Below are 27,336 nucleotides of genomic sequence, written 5' to 3'. Positions count from 1 at the left end.
CATTTCACGATCGACGGAAATTCTACCAATTCAAAATAGGAAAGCCATTATTGTTGATCAAAATAAGCATAAAGCGTGAATTGATGCTAATAAAATGCCTCATGAATGTTTTTATCGATGGTGAACCGGTAGCCATGATAAATAAGAGATTTTTTTACATTGCTAAGACATCTAACGAGACTGCCCGGCTTTGATGAGCCTTTGCGATACTAGCGCTAACCTGATATCATCAAACATATCAGTGCCATCGTACCGTCCTCGACACTATGTACTCGATCACTAATTCCTAAAATTAAACAACTGAATGCGCTAGCCGCTGTTGTATGACAAGATAAAAAGTGATGATGGTGTTGAAATGGAATGAAGATACTGGTGGATAAAGTTTGAATGCTGATGGACGTAATGAGAAACAGCTGGTGAGTGTCGCGCTGTAGGAATCTTTGTGGCCGTGTCCTTGCTAATCCATGGTTGTCGTCAATGACGTATCGAAAGTGATCATAGTTCTTATGTGATGTACTCTTGACTTTCCAATGAAGAATTGAACGTCCAATGAGTGTGCCAAATTGTTTGCGATATTTATAGAATTTACTTGGCATTTATAAAAAGCTGTCTCTAAGGAGGTGTAATAACCAAAGTGACCATGCTTCGAAAAGGATTCTGCAGTAAAACTAAGGTAGAGTATTGGTGCAGTGTTTTTCCTTGGTTAATCACTTCATTTTTCACTCGTTTGAGAAGGTTATTTTTACAAATTTAGATAATGAAATCCCATTCATTTATTTAAAATTTAATTATTCAGCACTTAGTTAATCTGTGGTTTTAAGATTACTCTCATTCATTTCAGACTGTCTCAGCTTACTATGTTGTTAGGTTTAAGAGGTAAGTATCGTGTGAAGTGGGCGATTTCGATACTCTGGTTATTGTGATCCTTTTGTGACTTGGGTTAATATTTTTCTCTCATCTCTGCAGTTCCTCCACCCAAGATGAATACCAATTTTTGCAGCGGAGTAAAGTTCCTACGATGCACTTCCAGCCATCATTACCTCGATTACCCATTCCAGAGCTTAGTAAAACTGCAGAACGTTACTTAAATGCTCAAAGACCACTTCTATCCGCTGCAGATTTTTCGAAGACTGAAGAAATTGTGAAATCATTTGTTGGGCCTAATGGTGCTGGGCCGAAACTGCATCAACAGCTTGTGGATCATGACAAGAAAAACAAACATACCAGCTACATAACTAAGCCATGGTTCGATATGTATTTGAGTGATCGCGTTCCTCTTCCGATCAATTACAACCCAATTCTGGTCTATATAAGGGATCCAAATGAAGCATATAACAGACAAGTTATTAGGGCTGCAAATATGCTTATATCTTCTGTGAGGTAAGTTCCATATGTACTTCCATTAATACTTTTGGAGAAGACATGTCAAGATGCCATACTTTTTTGCGTTTGAATTGGTTAGAGCTTCCTATTTTCTATCATCCAATTTTTAAGCCATTGATGCTCAATAGTGACTATACCTCTAAGTTATCTGCGAAGTTGGTCAACTACCTGAATTACCTTCATCAGTTTTGGGTCAAAATTTGGGAGGTAGAATTGTTGACTACTTTAAGTGATATTTTCTTACTGCCCTTTGTACTTCGGTACTTTGTACCCGGTCCGAAAAGGCACGAAACAATCCGATTCATTTCGAACCAGGCCGGCACGAAAATTTTCACTTTTAGAAGTTTAGGATCCCATACATTTTATTTTCTGCGTCGTATAGTTTCATGCTGGGTGGCACGAAATTATCCAAAAAAGTGGTTAAAGTGCCTGACCATGCAGTGCCGCGCGGGGTTTAGGAAAGGGACCACCGCGGACACAATAGACCAGCTTAGTGGATGTCCCTCGAGCCCAGGCCCTTCCTCGAACTGAACAACCCTTTTCTATCCCCTCGGCGCGGTCATCCACTGCTATTTGCAGTGTTTTTTCCAAAAATATATTCGTAGCTCACCTTTAATAACTGAATCATGTATTTATATTTCACTTATCACATGGAAAGTTCAATTGCAGTTCTAGCGTTATTATCAACGGAGTTCAGTTCAGTTCCAAATTAGCCAATATGCTAATAGCCTAAATCCGTCAATATTATCGTTAGAACTACGCTTAAAATTTCTTCACGCTCAGACAAACACAAGGAATTCATTTTATATATTAAATAATCGATGGGAACAGCAAATATTTGATTATATATAATATGGCTATTTCAGTCAATTTATCGTGGGCTAGCACTGTGAAGGAGTTTTTTAATCCTTCTAGGGTCTGGGACAGTGGCCGAGGAAAAGGATCGGCATCCCGCTGAGTTGGGTCCCAGCCTTAGGACGGGTGCGAACTTCTGCTTTCTTTCCACACGAGAGAGCTTTGTACAGGGGGTGCAAAAAAATTTCAAGGGACTCCTAATGTGGAAGAATTTCCCTCAATTAGGCTCCAGCGCGAAAGTGTACACAAATAGTCCCAAATTTTAATTTGTTCTGAAAATATTAATATGTATACATTAATATTATTTGATCTTATTTTATAATATACATGCAATTTTTATCCATACGGCAATAAAAAAAGGATTCTTTTCTCTCTGCTAAGCACCTAATAAAATCTTACTCCACTGCAAAGTCACATGGATGCTAAAATTCTATGCATTAGAGGTAATTCATCTGGGGATAAAGGAAAAAAGATTGAGCATTATCTTGTACAGTGTCATAAGCTTGATTTAATAAATGGTCAAATTTTTGCAAACTATGCACGTCTCCTCAACATTCCATTCTCAAATAAACAAACTACTTCCCCGGACCCTTCCCTTCTGAAATATTGTCCAATCTCAATTCCCATACTTGGTTTATTTATCCATAGCTGCTCACTTCTCGCGTTGGAAACTCCAACCCCTTCCCACCTTCTTAACTCCTTCCTCTTCCCTTTTTGTCTCTCATTTACCCCTTGGATATTCCCTCTCATATTCCCTAGACGCCCCAGACTCTTGACTACTTCACATTATCTCTTTACCTATGTCTTCACCCGATGCCCAAACCTTCTCAAACAACTCCTTGGCCCCTTCTTTAAGAGTGCACAACTCCAGCATGTGCCGTATAATCCCTCAATAGAGTCCAGAAAACAGACGTTCTCCCGTCCCTTCCTGTACGGGATTTCTCCTGCGCGGAATTCCCCAGCTTACTACCTCATTTGAGTGGCCAATGACCTTTCCTTCTCTTTCCCTCCATTTCCTCTTTCCTAGAATTTTTATAGATAAATGTTCTTCCTCTCAAGCCCGTATTTGCCTTTGAGTGAGTGAGATGTAAGATCCGAAACTATATTCCACTTTATGGTACGAAACTATTATGCCTTTTCGGATCGGCAGTTTTTTTCTTAATATGCCATTTCGGATTTGAGGAGGTTTTGTGCCGTCCCATTTTGTGCAATTTCGGTTTAGCGCCCATAAAGTGACGGCGGTCCGAAACTATTAAAATTTCGTGCTTTAAAGTGCTTTTTCATATCGGATCACATCCCTGATTGATACATATGTAACATATTCCTGTGGGGTTGGATTCTATTTCCTAATGAAAACGTTTTTTCTTTTGTTTTCTCTAGTAAATCTGGTAGCCTTCATTGATGTTCATTCTTTTTCCCATGCTCTTGATGAAAAAAGGCACTAGCTATGTTTCCCTCACAATTGATATATTCCCCAAAAAACTCATATCCAATTCCGTTGCTCTCAAGTCATTATCATTGTGATTATTGCAAAGGATAATGACATAAGATTGACGAAACCAGTAGGATGTTTATTGTGTTAAAAACTGCATGGCTTATATCTTTTTGCATGAGGCAAGATGTTGTGGAGGATAATAATTTATAATACTAAAAGCTTTTCATATTTTACCGTTTGAATTTACTTGGCAATGATAGTTACAAATCTCTGTAACACTGAACTGTTCCTGAATATTGCAATTGAAAGGGTCGGATCAAAAGAGTGTCAACCATAATTTTTGACCAAACAGAGCTGCCCACGCTATTTGAGGAAAATAATGAACTTCAAGCTCTAATTTATTATGTAATTTAATATTTAAATTTGTAGACTTAATACTAATGTGTTGAAATTGGTTGTTAAAAAAATTACAAAGATGTATGGATTTAACCTGTTTGCGCCATGCGTCGGGTGGAGCTGATGGGCATTTTCATATGCAGAAGACTTAACGCTGGGTATAACTTTTGTGGATTTTTCAATGAAAACAACCGGATGTCGGCTCTAGCCGACGAGAAGGAAGGGAAGTGATTGCTGAGGTAGCAATTGTCGGATGCATTAAGGCACGGCCTGAGACCCAGCTCAGGGCCACTCCTCAGCAATTAAGCCTGACTCTTCCACTCATTTATTATCATCCCCACCACGGGAATCTGTTGCGAAGTTGTGATATTGTCAATGGTTTTTGCTATGATATATTTTGTTGCATATGACAATTATTTATACTTTGAAATGTATTCTGTTTTGTTGTATGCGTAAACCGTTTTTAAACAAAATTTTAGCGTTAAAAATAACAGACTTCTGGAATTACCGTCTTAGTATCTTTTTTTCACTAAATTTTTTGTTATTAAAGCTAGAAATCCGTTTAAAATCCCACAATGCTTGAAAAGATGTTAGTAATTCTTTTAGAAGATGAATTATTGAAAATGAAAAGCAACATTTGGTTGAAAAAACAGTGGTAACACCATAAGTTGGCCATGGACTCGTGCTAAGATGGGGTTAGAGGGTTTAGTCCAGTGGCCGGGGTTAGGAATTGGCGCCCCATGGAGTTGGGTACCAACTTGGGTGGACGAAAATACCAGGGTTAATACTTACTCCTTCCCAAAAAAGAGCTCCGTACGGAGAGGTTTAAAATATTATTATGCTACTCATAGCGTGGAAAACATTTTCCTATCGTAGGTACCGACAGGAAAGGGTTAGCCAAACTTTAAAATGAAAATATCTCAAAGCACTAGAAATTGTGGTTGGCACTCTTTAAACCCTACCCCTTCAATTCCAACCTGAAGATATATACTCAATTAGTGCAACTACATAGCTCTGATGCTTATAAACTTGCAATTTTATTTATTTTGTTGCACTAGTCCTGAGAATGATACTGTGTATCGAAACTAGTTGACAATATGAATGTGTTTGTAGAAAAGAAAAGTTATTATTTTTTCGTAACCTAATTAATTTAAGTGTTGGCCTTATATCATTTCCTCAAGGCCTGGTTACATGATACATCAACATGTACAAATTTATGTGTTGGCATGAGCCCAAAAATGCACCATGTACCACGGTGCATTTTTTTCATCATCACTGGTCAACAATCCTAAGATTGGTTTGACACAGCTTCTATCCTTCTTCTATCAGCTAATCTTTTTACACCTAAGTATTTCTTATTTTTCCAGCCTTTATATCAACTCACCAACCTGTCTGTTTGTTTGTCTGGTACAAATCTTGTAACTCAAATTTGACTCACTTCCTGTGAAGCAAAAACGCTGAAATTTTGCACACTTCTTCATTTCCGATGACAATACATGAAAATATAACTTTTTCTCTCCAACCCCCCTTTAACCACCCCCCAGTCAACCTATAGCCCCCCTATACGTCACTTTTGGTTTTTCGGGGTCACTGAGTTTTTTTGCTTTGTGTCATATATAAACGTTGCTCATCCCCTGTAATCTAAATATAAAGGCTGGTTTTTTAAAAAAAAATTTTTTATAAGAGCTTATTCACATCTTTCTTTACTTGTTCTGTATATTTTGTTCGAGGTCTTCCTTTACCATTCTTGTCATCCACATGTCCCTCGACGATTGTCTTCATCAGGCCATCATGTCTCAAGATGTGGCCTATAAGGTTGTTCCGTATTCTTATTAAGGTTTTCACGAGTCTTCTGAGCTTCTCTCCAACCCTTCTTATGACTTTCTCATTACTAAGTTGGTCGATCCATTAGATTCTCATCATTCTTCTCTAGCACCACATTTTGAAGACCTCTATCCTTGCTTTCTCTGCTGTTGTCATTGTCCATGCCTCATTCCCATATAGGAGCATCCTCAAATGTAGGTTCTTTTAAATTATTTTTTTACTACCATATTTAAGTTTCCTGCTGTTAGCAGGTCTCTCTTTTGGTGGAATGCTGTCTTTGCTTGGGCTATTCTGCTGATAATTTCTTTCTTGCTTCTCCTTTCACTAGAGATCCTGCTTCCCAAATGACAAAATTCATCCACCTCCACCAGTGTTTGCTTTTCTATTGTAATGTTAGTCTTTTTTCAATGGACAGAAAATAGAACCTCAGTTTCTATTCTCTACCCTTACATTCATACAATTTTTATCTTTGCATTTAGTAATTTACTAATGCATGTTAATGTATTCCAATACCAGGTCTTAAGAAAAATACATGTATCCATGTGTTGATTCTTGTCAATGAATCTTTATATTTTTCCTTTTGTTATTCATAGGTTCATGAAGTCTCTAAGAGCTGGAATTTTAGAGCCTGAAGTGTATCATCTAAATCCTAAGAAGAGTGATAATGACACATTCAGGACAGTCACTGGTCTTTTACCTTCGATGGTATCTTGGTATGGGGCCTATTTGTTCAAGGTGAGGCTGAAACTCTCAAAAAGATATTGGATGGGCATGTACTGAGTAATATATGTAGCATGAAGTTGTAAATTCAAGTGCACTTCTTATTTGTGAACTTTTTAAACCATATTTGAAGCCATGCTTATTAATGTAAATTGCTCCTTTGCTTCAGTGATTAGGTACAGTTTTTATCATACTTCTACTGGGAGCTTTGATATGGTGAAATGATCATAATTTGTCTTATGATTTACTTCACCCAGTAATCTTTTGCTTTCAACCTCTAAAACTCATTGTTGATCATCTTCGAATTTTCTCCTAGGAAATGTATCCTTATTCATGTATCGTTACAGGCATTTCCTCTTGATATGTCCCAGTTCCCCAGTTTGTTCAATGCAAATAGAATACCAGAGATTGGCAAAGATGTCCTATTTCAAGATACCTCTGCTAAACACATATTGGTTTTAAGGAAAGGAGAATTTTATGTGTTCGATGTTTTGGACAGTGAAGGTAATACTGAAGCACCAAATGTTTGTTTTGGTGTGTATTGGGGTTTACCAAATATCTTTTTAATCCTTTGACCTCCTATCTAATTGCATCTACTTGCTTAGTACCAATATACATTTTAAAAATATGAGACGTAAAATATTTTACTTATGTATCAGCATCCATAATATATGTGCATAGGTGTGTCAAGCTATTCCTTGTTGCATTGATGCAGTTTGTGAGGTTTCTCCAATTTTATTTATATTTTTTACTCAGAAACCTTTCATTTCATAATATAAATTACATTCATCACATAAATGGAACAGTAACTTTGTTTTCTTCCATAGATTCATATCCGTGGTTCAGCATGTTTTAACACATCAGTAGGTGCCATCATTTGCAAAAGCTATGGTGCAAATCTAGCAGTACCACTTTTGCTCCTTTGTCAATATGTACATTCCAAACAATGAACTTGACTAATCACTTTGTGGGAATGAATCTTTGTGGCTCATGTCAGCTCTGTAATGATCACCGTGAATGGTTCATCATGACATGGGAAGGTGCCAATAAACAAGTCTATCATGTTCACTCTGAGTCAATCAGGATCTCCAGCTATCAGAAAGATCTAAGATCATTATGAAAGAGTCACTAATTTTTTGAAATCCCTCCATGGGACTACCCTCATACTTTCCTCCTGAATTAAATGCAATACTTTGTTTGTGGGAATATTGTGAAAGTTACTTCAATTGAATGGTAACAATCAACTCTTGGGAATAAAAAGGCTAACAAACTCATCCACCGACTTTCCAAGTTGTTGCTATCACAATCCATGAATAATCAGTTGGCTTGCACCATATACCTTAATTTCATTGGGTGGCAAGCATAATCCATATTGAGCAAAAGTGGCACCAATTGAATTGTTGAATGACCTTGGCAAATGATAGCACCGTGTTACCTATGTTGACAATAATGCATCTAAACATGTCGCACCAATATGGTAATTCTGTGAATGGAAGCCAAGATAACCATAGTGTATTGAGTGTCTCATTAAGCACGTCTGTGAAGCCACATAGTGTTTTCTTTGTTTATTTCTCTGTCATGGCATGCAAAAAAATTTCATCATTGTGTCAGTGGTACTGTAGTATTAAGGTCATACAGAGGCTGTGTAATGTTTTGATATTGACATTAGTATTTCCCTGTTGAATCGATAAAAATCTAAAGGGTTAATAATTTTCATGTCGCCTTGCATTGGAAATATTGTGAACATTAATTGACCTAAGTTTTATTTTCAATTTATTTCTACTGCTAATGAAAATAATCACTTTGATGTGAATGTTATTATTATAATTAGTGATGGGTCGGTTCGATTCTTCGATTCTTGGCCAAGAACCGGAATCGAAAATGAGTACTTGCCAAGGTGAAAAGTCGATTCTGATTCCAGTAATACTTCAAACCACAAATTTATATACGACCACGTTTCCTACAGTCATTTGAATTTTTGCGCCACGTAATCGTAATAACAAAATACATTACAGTGGAACCCCGATCTATCGTTCCTGCCTTGATCGTTTTCCCGCATTCATCGTTCGCCTTTCCTGGTCCCAAATAAAGTTCCATACAGACAATGTAATTTTTTGCCGCATCTATTGTTCCCCAAAGTATCGTTTTCCCGCATTGATCGTTTGAAGATCGTGGTTCCGAGGGATAATTTTCCCGCATCCATCGTTTGATGAAAATAAGACGAAATATATACCATGTGTCATTTATGGCTAGTTAGGAAAGGCACATAATTTGAATCTTCCCCAGGAGATAGAACTGCCATAGGAAGAAGCTCAGTGCCGTGAGAAAGTAAAATTGGTGCTTTTCCCAAGATCCATTATCCGCTTCCACTCAGCACTCGCCTCCCTCCTCCGACACTTTCCTCTTTTCCAAAGCAAACAACACCTTGCGCAGGGATCATATTACGAAAGCCTTAGCTTCGAAAAAAATATCAAGTTACATGAGAAAAATAGAAACGTGTTTCATGCTTCCCCCTTTCTCGCCCACTGAACTTTTTCAGCCTACCTGCTTCAAAGTTCCCAGTTTCTGGAGGTGAACTGCTGCATGAATCACCTATTAGCTGAAAAAGTGTCTAACATTGAATTTCAGCAATTTCTATTATACTTTTATTAGATTGAAATTTTAGTAATGTGCACATAATTAAAAAAAGAACGAGACCAAACACGGCATATTTCTAACAGTTTTCAAGCATTTTAAGCAAGGAAATAGTTGGAAATATACGATGGTGGTTTCTGGTGAAACTTTATGTCCTTGTAGCTGTGCTTCCCGGCAGTTAATGCAGCATTTTTTTCCAAAAATGGGTTATCAGGTTATTATCAGTTATCAATTTACAAGTTATACTATAAGTCTCACTTGTCAGAGTTACTGATGAAGAGATATCTTCTCAGGATATTTTGTTTCTCCCTACCAATCTAACAATTGAAAAATAACAACTAATTTACCTAACAATCTGAACTCATCTGCTCATCTGGCGCTTCGCTAATTAGGAAAGAATGGGTAAGTTGCCTTATCTTTAGGACAAAAAATTTCATGGCGCATTCATATGGTCATGCTTCGCCCTCTGCAGTATGCTCTGTGTACGCTGTAAGCGATAGCATCAGTTCCGAACTGCACCTCGTATGAGTGGTTCCGTACTTTCCAGGATGGGTTGACTTCAAACTAGCGAGTGGTTTCCGTGAGAGTTTAAGTCAGGTTTCATTTTCATTAGTTTTATTTTTATTTGTCTTTGGACCAAGGCCCTTCCGAAGAAACAGATGAGAACTTAAATAGATGGACTGAAAATAATCCAGGCTAGAAGCGCATGAGTGTAGCAGAATGCCTTGGTTTTTCCGCGAGCATATGACGGTAGGGGTGGGGTAGAGCGAGCTACCTGGTGAAAACAAGTAGGGAGACAAAACCAAGGATCAGGTGGGCATGTCGATGACGATTATCGCAATATTGTTCATGCTTTACACATTGCCTAAATTATATGAAAAATATGTTTATTAGACAGGAACATTTCAAATAACAGACTATTTTTGCCCTTCGTGATCCATCTCACGACCAATCACTGTGCTGGCGAAAGGGGTTGATTTAGGCATAACATGCACAATGCTCTCGTGAGTACGTGTACTGGAAATGGTGTTTGATGGATAAGAATTTTTACATCTGACAGAAATCTATAATAGCAGTGTCAGTAGCGTAGCCAGGGGGGGTCCATATTGTTCGGGGGGGGGGTCCAAACCAGGGGGAAAAATTTTGAAAAACAGGGTACTAAGTAATGGGTTTTAAACTAATTTTAACACTTTTTATAATCGAAAAAACTTCATTTGTTAAAGAAATATTTTGTAAATTCATATTTTGATTTTTCAGTACTTTGTTTTCTTTCTTAAAGGAAAATAATTGTGTTTTTATATTTTAGGGGGGGTCCGGACCCCCTGGAACCCCCCCTGGCTACGTCACTTAGCAGTTTGAATGCCAAGTGGAGAGCAAACCTTTTTTAGCGAGGTGGTGTGTTCCTTTAGGATATTTGAAAGTGATATTAATCGAATCAACAATATGACCTAAGTGTCTCGATAAAGTACATAATAGTATTCCCGTAATTATCTAAAATCTTGTTTGAATCCTTTAACGAATATCATAATTACACGCCAAAATGATGTGTTTCCTGGGACATAGGCAACCAAGCCAAACATTCCTGCATTCATCGGTTTTTTTTTTTTTCGTCCATCCCCCTGAAAAATGATAGATCGAGGCTCCACTGTATAGATTCTAAATGGCACACCACTTCTGGAGGAGCAAATGCAGACTAGGGAGCCTGTGACAGGTATATGGCCAAGATACAGTGATGCGTTTTTTGGAAAAGTACCCTAAGTCACCCTAGCAAACACTGTTGAAGCTGAAGTGGAAGCTTATTTATCAGAGATAAATGCACCACCAAATTCCTTCCCTGGGAAATACTGGAAGACTTGCATCTCCTACCCAGGGCTGAGAGTAGTAGCGAAAAAGTTTCTTGCCATACCGCCATCCACTGTGTTCAGTGAAAGACTTTTTAGTTAGGCAGGAAAAATATGTGATGTAAAATGCAACAGTGAAGATGCTTTGCTTTCTGCAAAGAAAATACAAAATCTATAAAAGGGGATTAAATATGTGAGACATTATTGATAATGATAAGATATTTAAAATAAAAGATAGATATCAAAGGAGACACTTTTATTTTAAATTTAAACATGAGTGCTAATAATCTAAATCAGGGGGCTCCAAAATATGGCCTGCAGAGGGCTTTCATTCGGCCCGCGCACTCGTTTCAAATATTGAATATCGTATACTTCAGTAATCGGCAAATTTGCTATCTGGCCCGCTGGGCGATTCGGAACTTGGACTGTGGCCCTCGTGGCTTAGTAAATTGGGAGACCCTAAAGTAATACCTATGAGGTAACACCACTTTTCAGGTATACTCTGTTTTGAAATTTTAGCTATTATATTTTAATTACAAAGTGATGATATGAAAGATGCTTTTGTCAACTGATTCTTTCATGGAGTAATAATTTTTTAAGTGTTGTCTTGTTGCCTGGAATTAAGTGATATTTTTCTTGGAGCCTATGGTGTCAGAATTGATGGAATCGGTAGAATCGGAATCGAAATGTCAGAATCGTTAAAATTTTGGAGTCGACCTATCACTAATTATAATTATGGTGATCAAATTGGAATCCCTGTGTGGATGTAGCCATCATTTCTGATGTGGCAATATGTTTTATTTTATAATCATATATTCAGTGCACTTGAAATTAATTTCCAAACCAAGCCAATTATTTATAATTGTCTACAAAACTGGTCATGATTGAGCATTCTTTACCGACAATTTAGTTGGAAACCTCTGGGATGAAAAGATTGGTGGAAACTGAATGGGTAACTGCTCCCCAGCTTTGTGCATGAAGTTGAGATGTTTGTTTGTGATTAAATTTATTAATATCTGGGTATGATTTTGCCGTGTATGGCATTGCTTGTACTATAGATAAATGTGTAATCTATTAGTCTTGAAGTCATCATTTACAGCTGCTTTGATGCCTGTATATTATATGGAGCATTGGGCATTAAATCCGGGGATCTTGTTTCAAGTCTTGGTCAAAGTGGATGAATATCCCTCCTTGAATTCTTTTCTCTTCTTTGTACTCATAGGTGATGCCTTAAATTTACTATGTTGGCTAGTCTGCGTACCACGAAATAATTGAAATAATTCCCATGTTTTTAGGCTTGTCCATGGGTTAATTTAAGCTAAAGGCAATCTGTGAGCTCCCATGTCGATCTAAGAAATCAAACTGCTTAATTATGGTAATGAGTGGTCGTTGGTAGAATATCAACATTTGTTAGAAAATTTTCTCTCACCATTCACTCTCACTGCTTACCATTGATAATTGGAAATCGACAACAGTTTGAGTTATAGAAAATCCAAGGCTGTATACTATACAGCAAGCTCCCGATTATCCGGGCTAATGAAGGGGAGAGGTGGCACGTAGAATCGGAAAACACGAATAATCCATACTATCACTTTAATTTCTTGTAATTTCATAATAAATGGATATCAGACAAGATATTATTATTCAAGCACATTTTATGTTATTGTAGATGCCTCCGGAATCATTAAGAGCTTGCTATCCCGATCGCAATCTTTTTAGCGACGATAACTTGATTTTAGTTGTATTCCTACTGCTTGGTGTAATTCATGGTTTCCGTAATCCACGCACCCGTGGCTTCAATATCACGGATTCAGATAAGTGGTTTGTACGAATGCTTGAAAACCACTGCACGATTCTGGAAACTACGCTGTCAAGCACGACATCGCGTAGTCGCCTCACGAACAAGTTGCCAGGGATGAAATGGCTGTGTCTTGCTGATCCATGATCGCACCTCGATGCTTGGACGGAACTCCCGTTTGGCAACAGGTGCGCGATCACGCAGCAGTTGTTAAAGGAAACCATAACTTATGACAACTTGTCTACGTAGGCGAGTGCTTGACTATGACTCACGCTATCTCTACTTCCACTTCCCATGCTGCCTCTACTTCTTACCCTTTCATCTCCAGTTCGACCTTGACTAATCACGGCATAAACATGCCCGAGTGCGACAAAATCTCCGATTCCCTAGGGTCATATTCAACCGCATACGATACCACGGCAATAATTCTGCATTTGCGATATGAAATACAAAATTAAAGATCGTAGATAACATTTCTCTTAATTTGCGATTGGTTAACTATTGAAAAATCGTCTAAATTTAATCAAGAGTTTTTTCCCGCCACTGATCGTAGTCTGCAATGCTAGAGCAGACGTCCAAGTAAACTTCACACATTCCTTGTCAGCAAGTAAATAAAATAATCCTATTTTTCTAAGGGAATTATAGTGCAAATAATAAGCCCTGTGTAGCCTTGCATTATTATAGTGCTTTTGTGTCCGATTTTATTTTTTTAATAAAATTCACGGAAAAAGGAGCGTGAATTCATGCACGGATAATACGCAGCACGGATAAACCGTAACCGGATAATCGAGAGTCTGCGGTAATTATACTTAATGGCAGATTTTTAGGTGTGTTTATACTTGGCTGGCTGCTTGAAAAAAATATCCCTTGTGATTGCAGCTGTGAAATCCCTCCCAAGATTTTACATGAGCTCTCTCCTTCAACTTTGGCACAATGGTATGTGCACAGAAAAAAAGAAAATATGTATAAGTCTTGATCTTTATACAAAATATTGGTATAAAATCATAGAGTAGATCATTTATTCATTCATCACTAAAACTTGATGCATATGAAAACATCACTACGAATATGTGGAGAAGATACATTAAGCACTGTAGCAAAGATTCCTTGAGCTTACGACCCCAACGTCTACTGCTCCCCACAATGTGGGAAACGCCAATTACATACTTAAGCAGTCTGTTGCCCAGGCATTACTCAGCACCACCGATGGTAGAAATGGGTGTGGTTCCCAAAACTTTGGTTGAAGAGTATTTTTTTATGAATAGGGCGCCAGGTGAATGCACAGGATACACCACCAAATTAAGGTATGTCACACTGACCTTCGGCAAGTTGTATATAAACAGACACAGGAATAATTTACTTATAGATTAAATAACACTTCAGAGTCATTTAGAGATTAACAAAATTATTGGCACCATTAAAAAATTTTCCATCTTTTAGGTTGGTTTTCTCTAGAATATCCCACAAAGGTCACACTCTCCAAACATTATTACCTTACATCACTTGTAAGATTGCGAAACAAATAAAATAAAATATGACTCCTGTCATAACAAAAAAAAACTGCAGTGGGCACCATATATTGTGAGAGGAGGTGTGCCTCTCAACTGCCGCATGGTGGAAAGCATCATGCAATTAGTTAAACTCTCAGTCCGAAAACAAACCCGATAGGGTGGCTTATCAGAGAGGACCGTCTTAGGCAACGGCTTAAATCCCAAAAAGACCAGTGGCCACGCAAGCCTCATGCAGGTCGGCTATCCTGGAAATTGCAGGGAGGGGAGGAAAGGAGGGAGAGGAGAGTTGTATGCCCAAACCTGTTCATATTACGCATTGTCGATCGCTGAATACCCAGGAACTAAAATTTTCGATCAGCTGAGCGTAGATGTAGCCGTGGAAACCGTGACTAGCTTCAACGAGCATATGTAATCCGGCTCAGAAAGACTTAACTGGTGAAAATGATGGAATACAAAGGCAAGCTTTGCAATTTGTTTAGATCTGCTTCGAGTGAACAGAAGGCATTACATACACAGTTTTAAAACGAATTGGGCTGGGAGGTGCTAGAGACGCTGTGCACTAGGCTAATATTACTTGAGAAATTGGGAATAGATATCTTTCAGTGTGATACAGAGGACATCATATTGGAACCACACTATATTTCCAGGTCCTGCAGAAATGAAAAATTAAGAGAGATGTTTTGTGGAATGGATAACGATGGGAATATGTTTTTTCGCCGAACGTAAAGGTTTTAAATAAATGCTTGGTGGAACTTTGTTGGAGCTTTTCCTTTTTATTTGTTAACAGCTGGTGTCCTAACACTGACTGGAATATGATAGTCTGGATATAGGTATATTGCAGCATATACATATGATGTTTGTATGCATCATCTTAAAGATGTCCATTTTATTACTGATGAAGCTGGATATATATGAGTCATTACCCCTCAGCTCAACTAGGTGGACATGAAAACAGTTGCAAAGTATGCTCATGATTGGTGGTGGTTGATTGTGAACTTGATGCAAGTGAGTGGTGTAATAAAGTCAGATTTTGTCGACTTGGAACTTGAATGCAGACATTCAAAATCTGTGTATATTTAAGTAGCAGGCAAGTGTGGAAGATAAGTACTTTGTAGTGCTCTACTGCCATCAAATGTGAGGGCACCATTGTGTTGTCAATGTTTTCTTTCAAGAATTTAGGCCCTCGAGGTTGATAGAACTACCTACTTCCTCATATTGATTGCAAAAGTTTGAAATATTTTCTCATAATCATACATCATTTGTGTGATTTTTATGTCTTTATCCTGGGTTTTTAATCATTGTAGTCCTCCACTTTATTTTCAGGGAATATTTTCCCACCAGAGGTTATACTGGCCAACCTTCAAAAGGTCATTTCAATGAGTGATGAACACCCCCCTACTCCTGAGTACCCTGTTGGTGTACTGACCACTATGGAAAGAGATTCATGGGCAAAAGCCAGGAAGCGCCTGAAAGCCATCTCCCCTCAAAATGAAACTGCACTGAAACTCGTGGATTCAGCCCTCTTTGCTTTGATTCTTGATGACAAATCATGCAGTGGTCATATACCTCTTGTACAGAATTTCCTGCATGGAGATGGAACAAACAGGTCATTATTTACCCCAATTTAGAGTTTAGTGTAATGTGTACTACGTGGTAATTACTAGAGCATTTAGGTAATGCTTATTACTTCAATCTTGTATTAGTTAATTTTTTTATAGTTAATTTAATTAATCGTAGTGGGTGTAACTTGGTGGAAATCCATAATCGCAGGAATAGAAGGATCAACAACTTTGCTGTTTCCACATAGTAATGTATTACCACCGACCATGGTTTCGTTACAGAGTAACATTATCAAGGTGCCTTTATGTGTTTCTCAGTTTGACTTTTCCCAGGTGCCTTTATGGCCAAGGTGCCCAAGGTAACGGTATCACCTTGATAATGTTACTCTGTAACGAAACCATGGTCGGTGGCAATAAATTACTATGTGGAAACAGCAAAGTTGTTGATCCTTCTATTCCTGTAATTTTTTTATGTTTAGAATTGGTGCAAAGGTCATTTGAAGTCGTAGATATCCTTTAGGATTGTCGGCTTTACCATTGCAATTGTAGCTGGAATTCTTTTTGGGTTCTCCACTGGGTCAGGTTTTCCTCAGAGGACAAACGGAGAAGAAGACGTAGAGAAGCAGAAGAATTTCTGCATTGATATGCTTGTCCAAATAAACTCGTGCTATTGTCACTTTCTTTTTTCCAATGGAAACTTTTTGAAGGAAGCTCTTTGTGGTGCTTAGATATAATCCTGAAATTCTCATATACCATATATGTCTGAATGTAGTCCCCCCTTTTTTTCCAAAAATGCCTGTGGTAAAAGTAAAGGGGGGACTATATTCAAATGCATTTTTTTAACTTTTCCCAAAAATGAAGCCTCAAAATTAGGGGGGGACTATATGCAGAGGGGGACTATATTCAGAGAAATACAGTAATCATTCTTTGGTCTAAGTGTTTCGTAGAATTATCTATCTTGACCACAGATTGTTCTTGTATTCAATAATGAAGCACATAAGCCATGAATGGATTTTGATGACATTTGGTTTGCTATAGGGCAGCGGTTCCCAAACTTTTTCTTTCTGCGACCCATTTTAGCCCATACGTTTTAGCCGCGACCCCCTAAAAATGGTTGTCTAAGTTTAAGTACATAGTTCACTTTATTATTCGCACATCTCGCGACCCCTTTCCGAACGGCCCGCGACCCCCCTGGGGGTCGCGACCCCAAGTTTGGGAACCGCTGCTATAGGGTAATTGATTAAAAAAATCCAACAGTTAATTTTTTAAATTCGATCATGTCAGTAGAGGTCAAGTAACTCCCCCTACCAAAAAACAACAATTCATTAGAAAGGTGTGGATGGTGAGTCCTGTTTACTTGTTAAAAAATATGTATTACATTTTTTCTTCTTAGTTTTTATGGAATTAATACAACCAAAGATAATCATATTGCTGCTTAGAGGCTTGTCTTGGATTAACCCATTTATGCTGAAGGTTTGAAAAATGCGAATTTTACCCTGATTTTTACATATTGTAGATAAAAATACATAATGAAAACAATATCCGAAAGAAAAAACAATGTATCTCTTGCCAATTATTAATTACGAGGTGTTCCAAAACTGGAACACTAGGCAAATCCACTACTATGGCATACTCATTGATAACATGCAAAATAATTGACTCAGACATTTATTAACTCACTATTAAGAATGGTATCCCGGTGAACACTTAACTTGCAAGGATACGTTTCAATTTTTACATTGATAAAAATGGTATTTTTGTGACATTGGAGACAGCGAGTTTGCTTTCCCTGCTTTACATTCTAATGATTCATGCCGTCGTGATGTGAGTCAAGTTTACGATTCATAGATGGTCTCCCCTTCCCACCAGGGTCAGCAGTATTACCATAGTGACAGGCCACACGGCGACAAAATTCAAAAAGATTCATTGGCTTCACAGCATTTATTTTATGCGAATGAGTTGTCGAACACAAAATGGTATTTACCAGGATGCTGCATTGTGAGTGCCTCAGTAAATCGCAAAACAATTGAAGCACCTAGACCATATTATTGGTATTGTGTGTTCAGGTTTTTTCCTTGATAAGGCTGAAATGAGCATATGAAGTCTAGATGCATTGGACCACACCAGAATTTATTTGAATTTTTTTGTGCAGGATCATGTTGTCACTAAGAAGTTGGTCACGAATTAATGCAACCAAAGATGTTCAGATCAGTATTGTCAGAAAAGGCCCTGCATGGTCATCACAAATTTCTTAGTGCATATAGCCAATAAGGGTATTTTTCATTTAATGAATGGTGCCTCAATGTAACTCATTAGAACACAGTCGGGAATGAAAAAAGAAGCAAATAGTAACCAAAAATTTTATAACAGTTCCTTCCAGACCACATAATGGCTGGTTAAAAATACGAATCAGTATTGAAGTATTTAATGTAAGTGTTTTTCAGAAGACAGTAAATTTATGATGAAAATTAGAGATACAGTAAAACCTCTTTACATCGTAATGGAGGGGACCAAAATTTGGACAATTTGATGTATGGAGGTTCACTATAGAGAGTTTTTAGTGATAGGCACCATTTTTTCATATCCTTTGGAAATGAAAGGCACTACTGTCTTTAAAACCGTTATATTTATGTGTTTAAACAAACAAGCACGCATCAGTGAACACATATTTATTATTTAATAATTACAGAAAGCGAGCGCTATCGCATGATTTTTACCATGATTCGAGAGAAAATGATGTGATCTCTCTCAATTCAACAGTCACTTAAAATGATTGGGATAGTTGGATACCTTTTTTCTTATTTACTGTTAGGTATATGCTCTCATATGGAACAAAATGGCCACAACTAATGACTCACATGAAAATTTCAGCATAATAAGGTATATAAGAAAAAAAAAAGAGTGAAACATTTATTGCAGAAAATGTCATTCCATGTACGTAATCGTGGCTGCATTAATTCTTATGTTTTATTCTAGTTGTATTGGTACGATTTGCGGAGGTAGTTAGGCCATCTCGGGGGTATCTCCTTGGTATGATAAGTGGAGGTTTTATGATATAAAGAGGTTCACTACAAAGAGGTTTGCCTATTAATTTACATGTAAATCAGACGGGACCATAGGGGTGGTATGATGTATGGAGGTTTATGATGTAAAGAGGTTCACTATATAGAGGTTTTACTGTATATTTGACAAGGTTTTCGTGTACAATGGGACCAATGTAAAAGTAGCATATGTAGTTATATTTCTGAGATTCTTGAAACATTCTTCGGTATCCATTTGTCCATAGGTATGAAAAGTAGCTGAACATGATTGGTATTTAAATGGGAAAATATTTTAAAGGCGTGGTTTTTATGATTTATAGAATAAAAAGTTTTCTTTTACTCCTTAACAGACCTTACTTTCTGATCAGCCCTCATTTGTAAAACTCAGCCTGTAGTGTGAGTAAGGTAAAAATCTTCATTTGTGGTGAACCATTTCTTGTGGCAGACTTGTATGGTATCAGTTACTTGGTGTTCTTGGCTTTTTTGATCAAGCATAGATGGTGTGAATCAAGAGAATGAAAATTTCTTGAATGTTCTATTGTTGATTAGAATTTAATGGACAAGGAATAATTATTGGGTAGAATTCCCTTAAGTTTTCATTCTCACTTTTATCTGATTTCAGTTCGAGAATGTCTTAATTGTTTATTCAGAATCTGAGAAAATGTTATGTACTGTTTCACTTCTAGGTTATACTGAATCTTGTGTGAATGGCTGGCAGAAAATGGTTGTTTGTTGTAATCGGTGATTATTTGTATTCTTGCTTCTTAATGTAATGCATGGAATGCTAAGATAAAAAAGTAATTTGTTCCTGTGTAGCATGATGGGGTGTATTTTTTCAATGGCAATGCAGTTTGTGCTTCAGCCAAATGGCAGTGATCAAACTTTCCATGTATTTGATGTGGCTTTTTGCAACTGCATAAACTCATTCACCAACTGGAATTGGGTACTAAGTTTTGCATATTTATTTTGGTTTTAAAGGCCAATTAACAGAGGTTGCATGAAGATTACTGAAAAAGGGGTACTTTTCCGTCTTCAGTTGAGAATGAAACCCTCAAAAACAATCAAATATTGTAAATTATTCACGCTAAATGCAAAATCCATGCATAAGTCATAGCTTCCACTTCTGAAGCTTTTCCAGAATTGAAGCAGACTATGATTGAAGGGAGGGGAGACTATTTGTATTCAGAGGAAACAGTCAAACTGGGAAAACTTGAATGTACCATTGTGTTTATTGCATATTTTAATCACCTTAAGTCGTGAAGACTTCTCTGTAATCATCATTATAAATCAACAATCATAAGTTTGGTTCGATGAAGCTCTCCATTCCACTCTCCCTGCTAACCTTTTCATAGTGGCCTATTTAATCTCTTTTATATCCGTTGTAACCTGTCCCGTGTAATTCAATCGGGGCCCTCCCCTACTCTTCTTCCCGTCCACCTGTCCCTCTTCAATTGTCTTCATCAGGAAAATGCCTCATAATGTGGCCATTCAAGTTGTACTGTCTTCTCCTTAAGGATTTTAGAAGGCTCTCTTTTCTCTCACTCTTCTGAGCACTTCCTCATTACGTAAATTTGAAAATCAACTAACATAAAGTCCATCATGAAAGTTCCTGTTAGATAGATGATTTGCTCAGTGCTAAAAAATTTCAAGGCAAAAGGAATTGTAGAATGGATTGAAATTATTTCTGTTAAATGTTATGGGAAAGAAATTAATTCTAAATGTATGTGACATAATGAGCCTTTACATAGTATTTTTTATAATTATTATTTCATGATTTTTAATTTTCAGGTGGTTTGACAAATCATTCAGTCTGATAATTGACAAAGATGGAGAAACTGCTATCAATTTTGAGCACTCTTGGGGTGATGGTGTGGCAGTTCTCCGCTACTTCAATGACATCTTTAAAGACAGCACCACTAAACCAAGAGTACATCCTGATATGCAAACTAATGAAACGCCTGAAGTCACACAGCTGGGTAGGTTCTTAATTCTTTTGGATTCTTACTCAAATCTTAGAATGTAAACGATTGAGGATATCTGGTTAAGTGAGGAATGAATTAACATTTAATGGGGGCATGCAAGTTACTCAAACTTTGAGTTGAGTTGATTATTAAATCTGGATTTGTACACTTTTTTTAAATGAGTTGATTTGGAGGTGGTTGATAAAATATGGTAGTGGTAGGTATGTAGATTACATCTTTGGGTTGGTAAGGATGATCAGTTTCAGAAGCAAAAAAATTGGAACATAAAAATGACCATATGAGTTATCATTCAAAAGCCTACCGAAAATTTTTGAAGAACTTTCAAATTAACTGAAAAGTAAGTTACCTGTGCAGTGGGTACTAACCTAAAACTAACTCACCCTCCATCATTATTTCAAATATCCTGGAGCTGTTAACCTTACTTATCTGATTGTAATGGCAACACCACCAGAGAATTTACTGTAGATTCTCCTTATTATGAAAATCACGGTACATAAAAACTGGAGGTTCATAATAACTGTGGCAGGTTCGAGCTCTGGCGGTCGAACAGGGTGACCTTCATCCCGGGGTGTCGGCCAACGTGTATAAATATGGCGGGCTGACGGCGGAGCGGGAGAGTTGTCGTGTTGTACTGTTACGAAATTGTTGCTCTGTTTTTCGCTCTCTGCAATAAACCGAGTTCTCACAAGGAATTCCTCTAAGTTATTATGCCCGTCAGCACTATAACAAAGTTCGTATAAAAGTTTATTTTAGGAGTCGTTGAAAAAAACATATTTTGTCATAATTTCTTCTCGCTTTGATCTCCCAAACTTAACCCTTAGACTACGAGAATGTTTTTATATGTTTTGTACACTGACTGTGGAAAAACATTTTAAAAAATTCAACTACCTTCTTCGGTTGATGCGTAGTGTTCCGCGGCGTTGTCTAGATGATGTCTCCATGTTTCTGGGTTTCTGGGCCGGTTGGAATACCGTAGAAACTGTCGTCACAAAGAAAATCCATGCGGTGAAACCCAGAAACATGGAGACATTACCTTCTTCGGTTTCCCAAAACTTTTATTGCTATGCAGGTTGAGCCCAAGTGCACTCTCCCTCACCTAATGGATCCCTAATGCTGCTTCACTCTCCCCGGCCATCCCAGAAAACAAAACGTTTAAAACGTTCCCACAGTCTAAGGGTTAAAGGTACACTGTGAAATAGCTTCAGGGTCAAGTGCATAATATACGCGATTAAATTATGTGCAAATATATAAAAACAAGCGCATTTGTTTCATTTCTCAATAGAAGAATATGGCACGACCCAATCTAGGGTTGATATCTTCCCGAATACAGTAAATCCTCAATGTACAATAAAGATGCGTTCGTAGGCCTTGCTCGTAAGTTGATAAACTGATGCAAGCCATCGAGGAGTGTGGTTATCCTACAGAATGCAACACTGCATCACAGTTGTGCGTTAACTCACGGTGACGAACTGATCTGGTTGGGCGTGCGTGCAGCCGGAGCCAAAAAAAATCGGTCGGCGGGAAGGAAGAGCGGGCAAAATGCTGAAAAATTCCTGACTTCACACCGGATTCATTGATACTTCGTTCGCATTATGCCCAAAGTGCAAGTTCCTCTATGCCGCATCGCAAGATTTTGGTTACAGGAGAGAGGGATGATGTTAAGAGATGATTTTTTTCATATAATCTTATCTCTTCCTTCCATCCACCAAATTCATTTCATGAATTGTAATTTCAGTAAATGACCCATTAACTTGTAGAATAGGTAGTGCTAATATAGCGTTGGGAGTCGAAGAAGTTCCGAAAATTGGGGAAATCATGCATTTTGTAAAATGTAGTGAGCACCCTATGGTTTCCTTGATTGTAATTGGTACAAATAAGCATTGCTACCAGTTTTCATGCTAATATTACCAAAAATATTTTATTATAGATTTTCTGCTGGATCAAGAAATGAAGGGTATTATTTCTGATGCCAAATGCCAGTATGATTCCATTACTAACCAGCTGAAAATAGACATCATGGAATTTCCAGGATTTGGAAAGAAAATATGTAAAAAGCATAAAGTAAGCCCTGATGCTGTAATGCAGCTTGGGTTTCAGGTGAGGAAACTAGTCCATAATTACTGTTTATGTTATGGTATAAGGTGGATGTACACTAAAAGCATTAGTTAATAAGGATGAATTGAAGGATCTGATAAAAATGTACTTCATCTTGATTATGTCTGATGCTTGTCTTCTTGTTTCTTGATTGGAATTTCAGGTAGCATTCCATAAGCAAACAGGAAAACAAGTGGCCACTTACGAGTCTTGTAGCACATCTGCCTTTAGACATGGAAGGACAGAAACAATTAGGCCGTGTACAATGGCTACTAAGGTAAATATTATGATTTTTTGGGAGGAAAAAGTTAATTTTCCATTCAAAAATGTTCTCTGTCAAGAAAAGCCTATCATGGCAACATCTTTATCTCTTCCTCAGGCCTTTAGTGAAAGTATTAACTCCAATAATCCCCCAAGCATCTCAGAACTGCAAGCCATGATTAGAAAATGTTCAGAGGTTCATGGTGCCTTGACTAGAGATGCAGCAATGGGTAAGTAGTCTTCTCAAGGGACATAAGGGTATACATACCTAATTAGTTACACGTAGTTAAAGATTGCATTTGCTAGTTTGTGTACCCATATGTATTAGAGTTTTTCATATTGCTGTCTGCATCAGTTTAAGTATTTTCTAGAGACATGTTTATCTTATTTTTAATGATTTGATGGTTTTTGTGATTATGAAAGGCAAATTTCAGCAATCGTCTTAATCCTTACCAAATATTTTTTTTTTTACTTCAGGCCAAGGGTTTGACAGGCACTTATTTGGGCTCAGAAAATTTGCTGAAGTGCATCCAGAATACTCCAAAGAACTACCACAAATATATAGGGACCCTGCATATAGTGCAATAAATCACAATGTGCTATCTACGTCTACCCTTTCATCTCCCTATGTGCAAGCTGGAGCGTTTGGACCAGTCGTCAAAGATGGATATGGCATTGGGTAATGACAGTTGCTTAATTAATCAATTGCTCTCTTTTTATTTCATAAGGTGATGTATGTTAAAGTGGGTTGCTGTCTCAAGCACTTATTGATAACTTCTGGACAGTTATGGGTTCTGACATAAAGCTCTTTGCTTGCATTTTATTGATTACTCTCTCATATTCTTATCCACACACTTTCATGCTGTCCAAAGCCTGTTCTAAGTCAGTGTCAAATTGTCATAAATCTATCCCGTGAATTTTCAGGACAATTCTCTTCTCCATAGTAATTTTCATTGTTTGCGTTTCAGTGAAAATAACTAGGGGGAAGAAAATCGTCCGGAAAATTCACCGGATAAGCTGTTAATTAGTCTGGCCCGTGACAAAATTTCGGCCCTACTTTAGAAAGATTGAAAAGAAGTGCAACCTCGATATAACGACACCCCACGGTGCACTAATAAACACTCGCTATAGCGAATTGTCGCTTTACCGGAGGTGGAGCAAATAATAGCCAATATCCCTGTTGAGAACAGATATACAGGAACAGGAGTGGTGCGGCGACAGATAAACATCTATCCGATAAACGTAAGCATAAATCCAGACGAAAGGCGATGTTTTTTTGCATCACTAAATTTCCTTACTCAAATAACGACTAACTATTCAAACAATTTATAAGCGCCGCACTGAATAAAAATCATGCAAAGCATTGTTTCGTCAATCATTATATTTATCGAACGACAGTTTACCACATAAATTTGAGACTGAGCACTCCATTAACTTCATTTCTAACAGATCGCTAGCAGTTACAGAGGTTAAGGAGTCTTGATGAAAGTCTTCCGGCGGTGAAACCCTCGCTATGGCGAGAGCCAACACCGAAAGGGTCTCGTAAAAACGAATTTTTTAACACGCTTATTATAGGGTCAATTGACGGTGCATCGGCTATCTCTCGTAATAGCGGGGGTGTCGCTATAGCCCGTACTCGCTTTAACGAGGTTCCACTGTATTTATTTTATTTATGTATTCCTGTATCACCAAAAATTGCACCATTTGCCTTTTACATCTGGGTTTTTAACTTTACACTTAAATGTACACGAACATCCATGTCCTAGATATGGGCAACCTACTGAGGCAGAACTCGAACACAGAACCTCTCATGTGGAAGGCAAGGCCTTTATATGGCTCCTCCACAGAGGTTGGCAATTAAACACTCTTTTAAGCCTATTGATGAAGTTACACGCTATTCTTCATGTTAAAAGACATTTACTGCATGATTGGCCATCAAATCCAAATGTGTTGGGGAATGAATATAAGCAATTGCCATGTGGAGAAAGATTCAAGGGGGAAGTCTGAAGTCCACTCAGCTCAGGTTGCCCTATTGTATATGAACTTTAGATTATAATGGTTGTGTTGTATCGTGAAGTAATTTTTCATTTAAAATTGTACTTTTGCAATATTAAATGAATCGCTAGTACGCATTTTTGAGATTAACTGTAATTGAATTGTTTTTTGTAATTCTGTGGTAGGTATAGTTTTTCCTCACCACAAATCTACTTCTTTTATCATTTGATGCCTGAAATTGACTGATGTATCATAGCCTTATTTTTATTTTTTTATTACTCTTTTGAAACAGGTACCTGATAGCTGATGACATGTTGGGAACAATTGTTTCCAGTTATCCTCCTCACCGTGATGGTGCTGACTTTGTAAATTGCCTGAGGAAGTCCTTCGAGGATATTTATAATGTACTTGTGAAGTAACTGTATGCAAGTTTTGGTTGTAATTTTATTCAATAATTTTAACTTTTGTTAGGAATTGGACTGTGCACTTCATATGTTAAAGTGTGTTTGTTGAAGATTTATTTTATTTACTGAATAAAAACGTTTTAATGTTGATATTTTTGGATTAAACTGTTAACATGGATTGTTCTTTGCTAATTTTGTGTATTATGGTGTTATCATTTGCTTTCTACACTTCTTGTAAGGTTTTTCTGGAGGTAGGTGGAAGGAGTGCCAACTCCAATGGCATTTTTTAAATTGAGCTCATCATAGACATGAGTATCTTCCAGAGAAATCCTTTTCCCACCCAGAATTGGACACCATTAGACCTTATCCTGTAATGGTTTGCTATCCACTTCCCCACCACCTGCAGGAAGATTTCCTAGTCTGACCACCCTTTCTTCAAGTTCTCCCATGTCCCTACCCCGCTGCCCTTCCAACCATCCCAATCTGCTCACTTGGTCAGTGAAAGGCTAGAGGCAGACTGACTGGGATACCATTATCTATGCTCTCTTCCCTACTACACAAGGATCTCCTGAAGAGCAAGTACCTACTTGGAAGACTTCCTGGCCAACTTGTATGACTTAGAGTGTGGTGTCTCCTCTGCCCCATATTTTTTTTTCAAAAATTGTGTACATGGTAATATGTAAGGTGGCTTTTCAATGTGAGCTTAATTTCACCTGCTTAACAATGTTTAAAAATATTTGATGAATATCTATAAAGTCACTTGCCTGTACAGTACACCTCATGTCCATTATTACTTTAAGAAACTTATGACACCAATGGGCCATGGTAAGTTATAATATCCCTCCTGCCCAAAAACAACTCCCTTTGTCCATTCCTGCTCTCAGGTAATATATGAACTCAACTTTGTAGTCATGTTTTAATACGAAAAGATTCCAACAAGTGAAATCTACATCGTACGATTTTAACTCCCCTGAGGGAAACATCCTGTGTACTACAGCATTAATAAGGAGGTTAGAAAGGTTTTCTATTCCAAATTTCCCTTGTTATGCCTTTGCATAATGAATGAGTCATGTTGTAAATTGGGTAGCCGATCATACTGTTTTAGTAACGCTAAAAGTGATCGTAATCGAATCTTTGGAAAGCTTTAACTGTGGTGGTTTAGGTTTAACACACGTGTGATTATAATCCGATACATAGATAGAAGAGGGATATGCTGGGAGTGGTTGATCATCCACAAGCCAGCTAAATGGTGTGTGTCGGAGGGTGTTACACCGGCTGTTTACACATAAAAGGAAATCTCAACTAGCATTTACTAAAGCCCTTTATGGTTGGTGGTAAAAGGAATTCTCCTGCCTATCTGTTCGGCAAATCATCCCTCTTAATTTATCACTTCTGCCCCATCAGGAAATATAGTAGGCTCTGATATGATAGCCGGGAGGATTGTCGTGGCGCACGCACGTACGCAGAATTAAAGAAAGTTCTGTTGGAGCGATACACGTGTAAAAAGGAGCACACGATTTTTCCGAGCGCAGTTGTCGCTCATTCGAATGGACTCGCAGGAGAGCGTTGGGTCTTTTGCAGACAGAGTGCGGAAGACCGCACC

At 37.7% G+C, this 27,336-nt stretch overlaps 1 protein-coding gene across 1 annotated transcript; it reads left to right on the top strand.

Moving 5' to 3' along the window:
* Nucleotides 1-313: 313 nt before the first annotated feature.
* Nucleotides 314-25,883, top strand: LOC124170755 (carnitine O-palmitoyltransferase 2, mitochondrial). Its single transcript, XM_046549691.1, has 13 exons — nucleotides 314-416; nucleotides 537-673; nucleotides 842-876; nucleotides 967-1,380; nucleotides 6,487-6,628; nucleotides 6,961-7,117; nucleotides 15,721-16,003; nucleotides 20,786-20,973; nucleotides 22,907-23,076; nucleotides 23,237-23,350; nucleotides 23,453-23,564; nucleotides 23,812-24,013; nucleotides 25,622-25,883. Exons 2-13 carry the CDS (start codon nucleotides 641-643, stop codon nucleotides 25,746-25,748), a joined length of 1,977 nt encoding a protein of 658 aa, XP_046405647.1. The 5' UTR covers nucleotides 314-416; nucleotides 537-640; the 3' UTR covers nucleotides 25,749-25,883.
* The last annotated feature ends 1,453 nt before the right edge of the window (nucleotides 25,884-27,336 follow it).

This window comes from Ischnura elegans, chromosome X (assembly GCF_921293095.1).
Source record: "Ischnura elegans chromosome X, ioIscEleg1.1, whole genome shotgun sequence".
NCBI classification, from domain to species: domain Eukaryota; kingdom Metazoa; phylum Arthropoda; class Insecta; order Odonata; family Coenagrionidae; genus Ischnura; species Ischnura elegans.
This window is presented reverse-complemented; position numbering and strand designations above follow the sequence as displayed.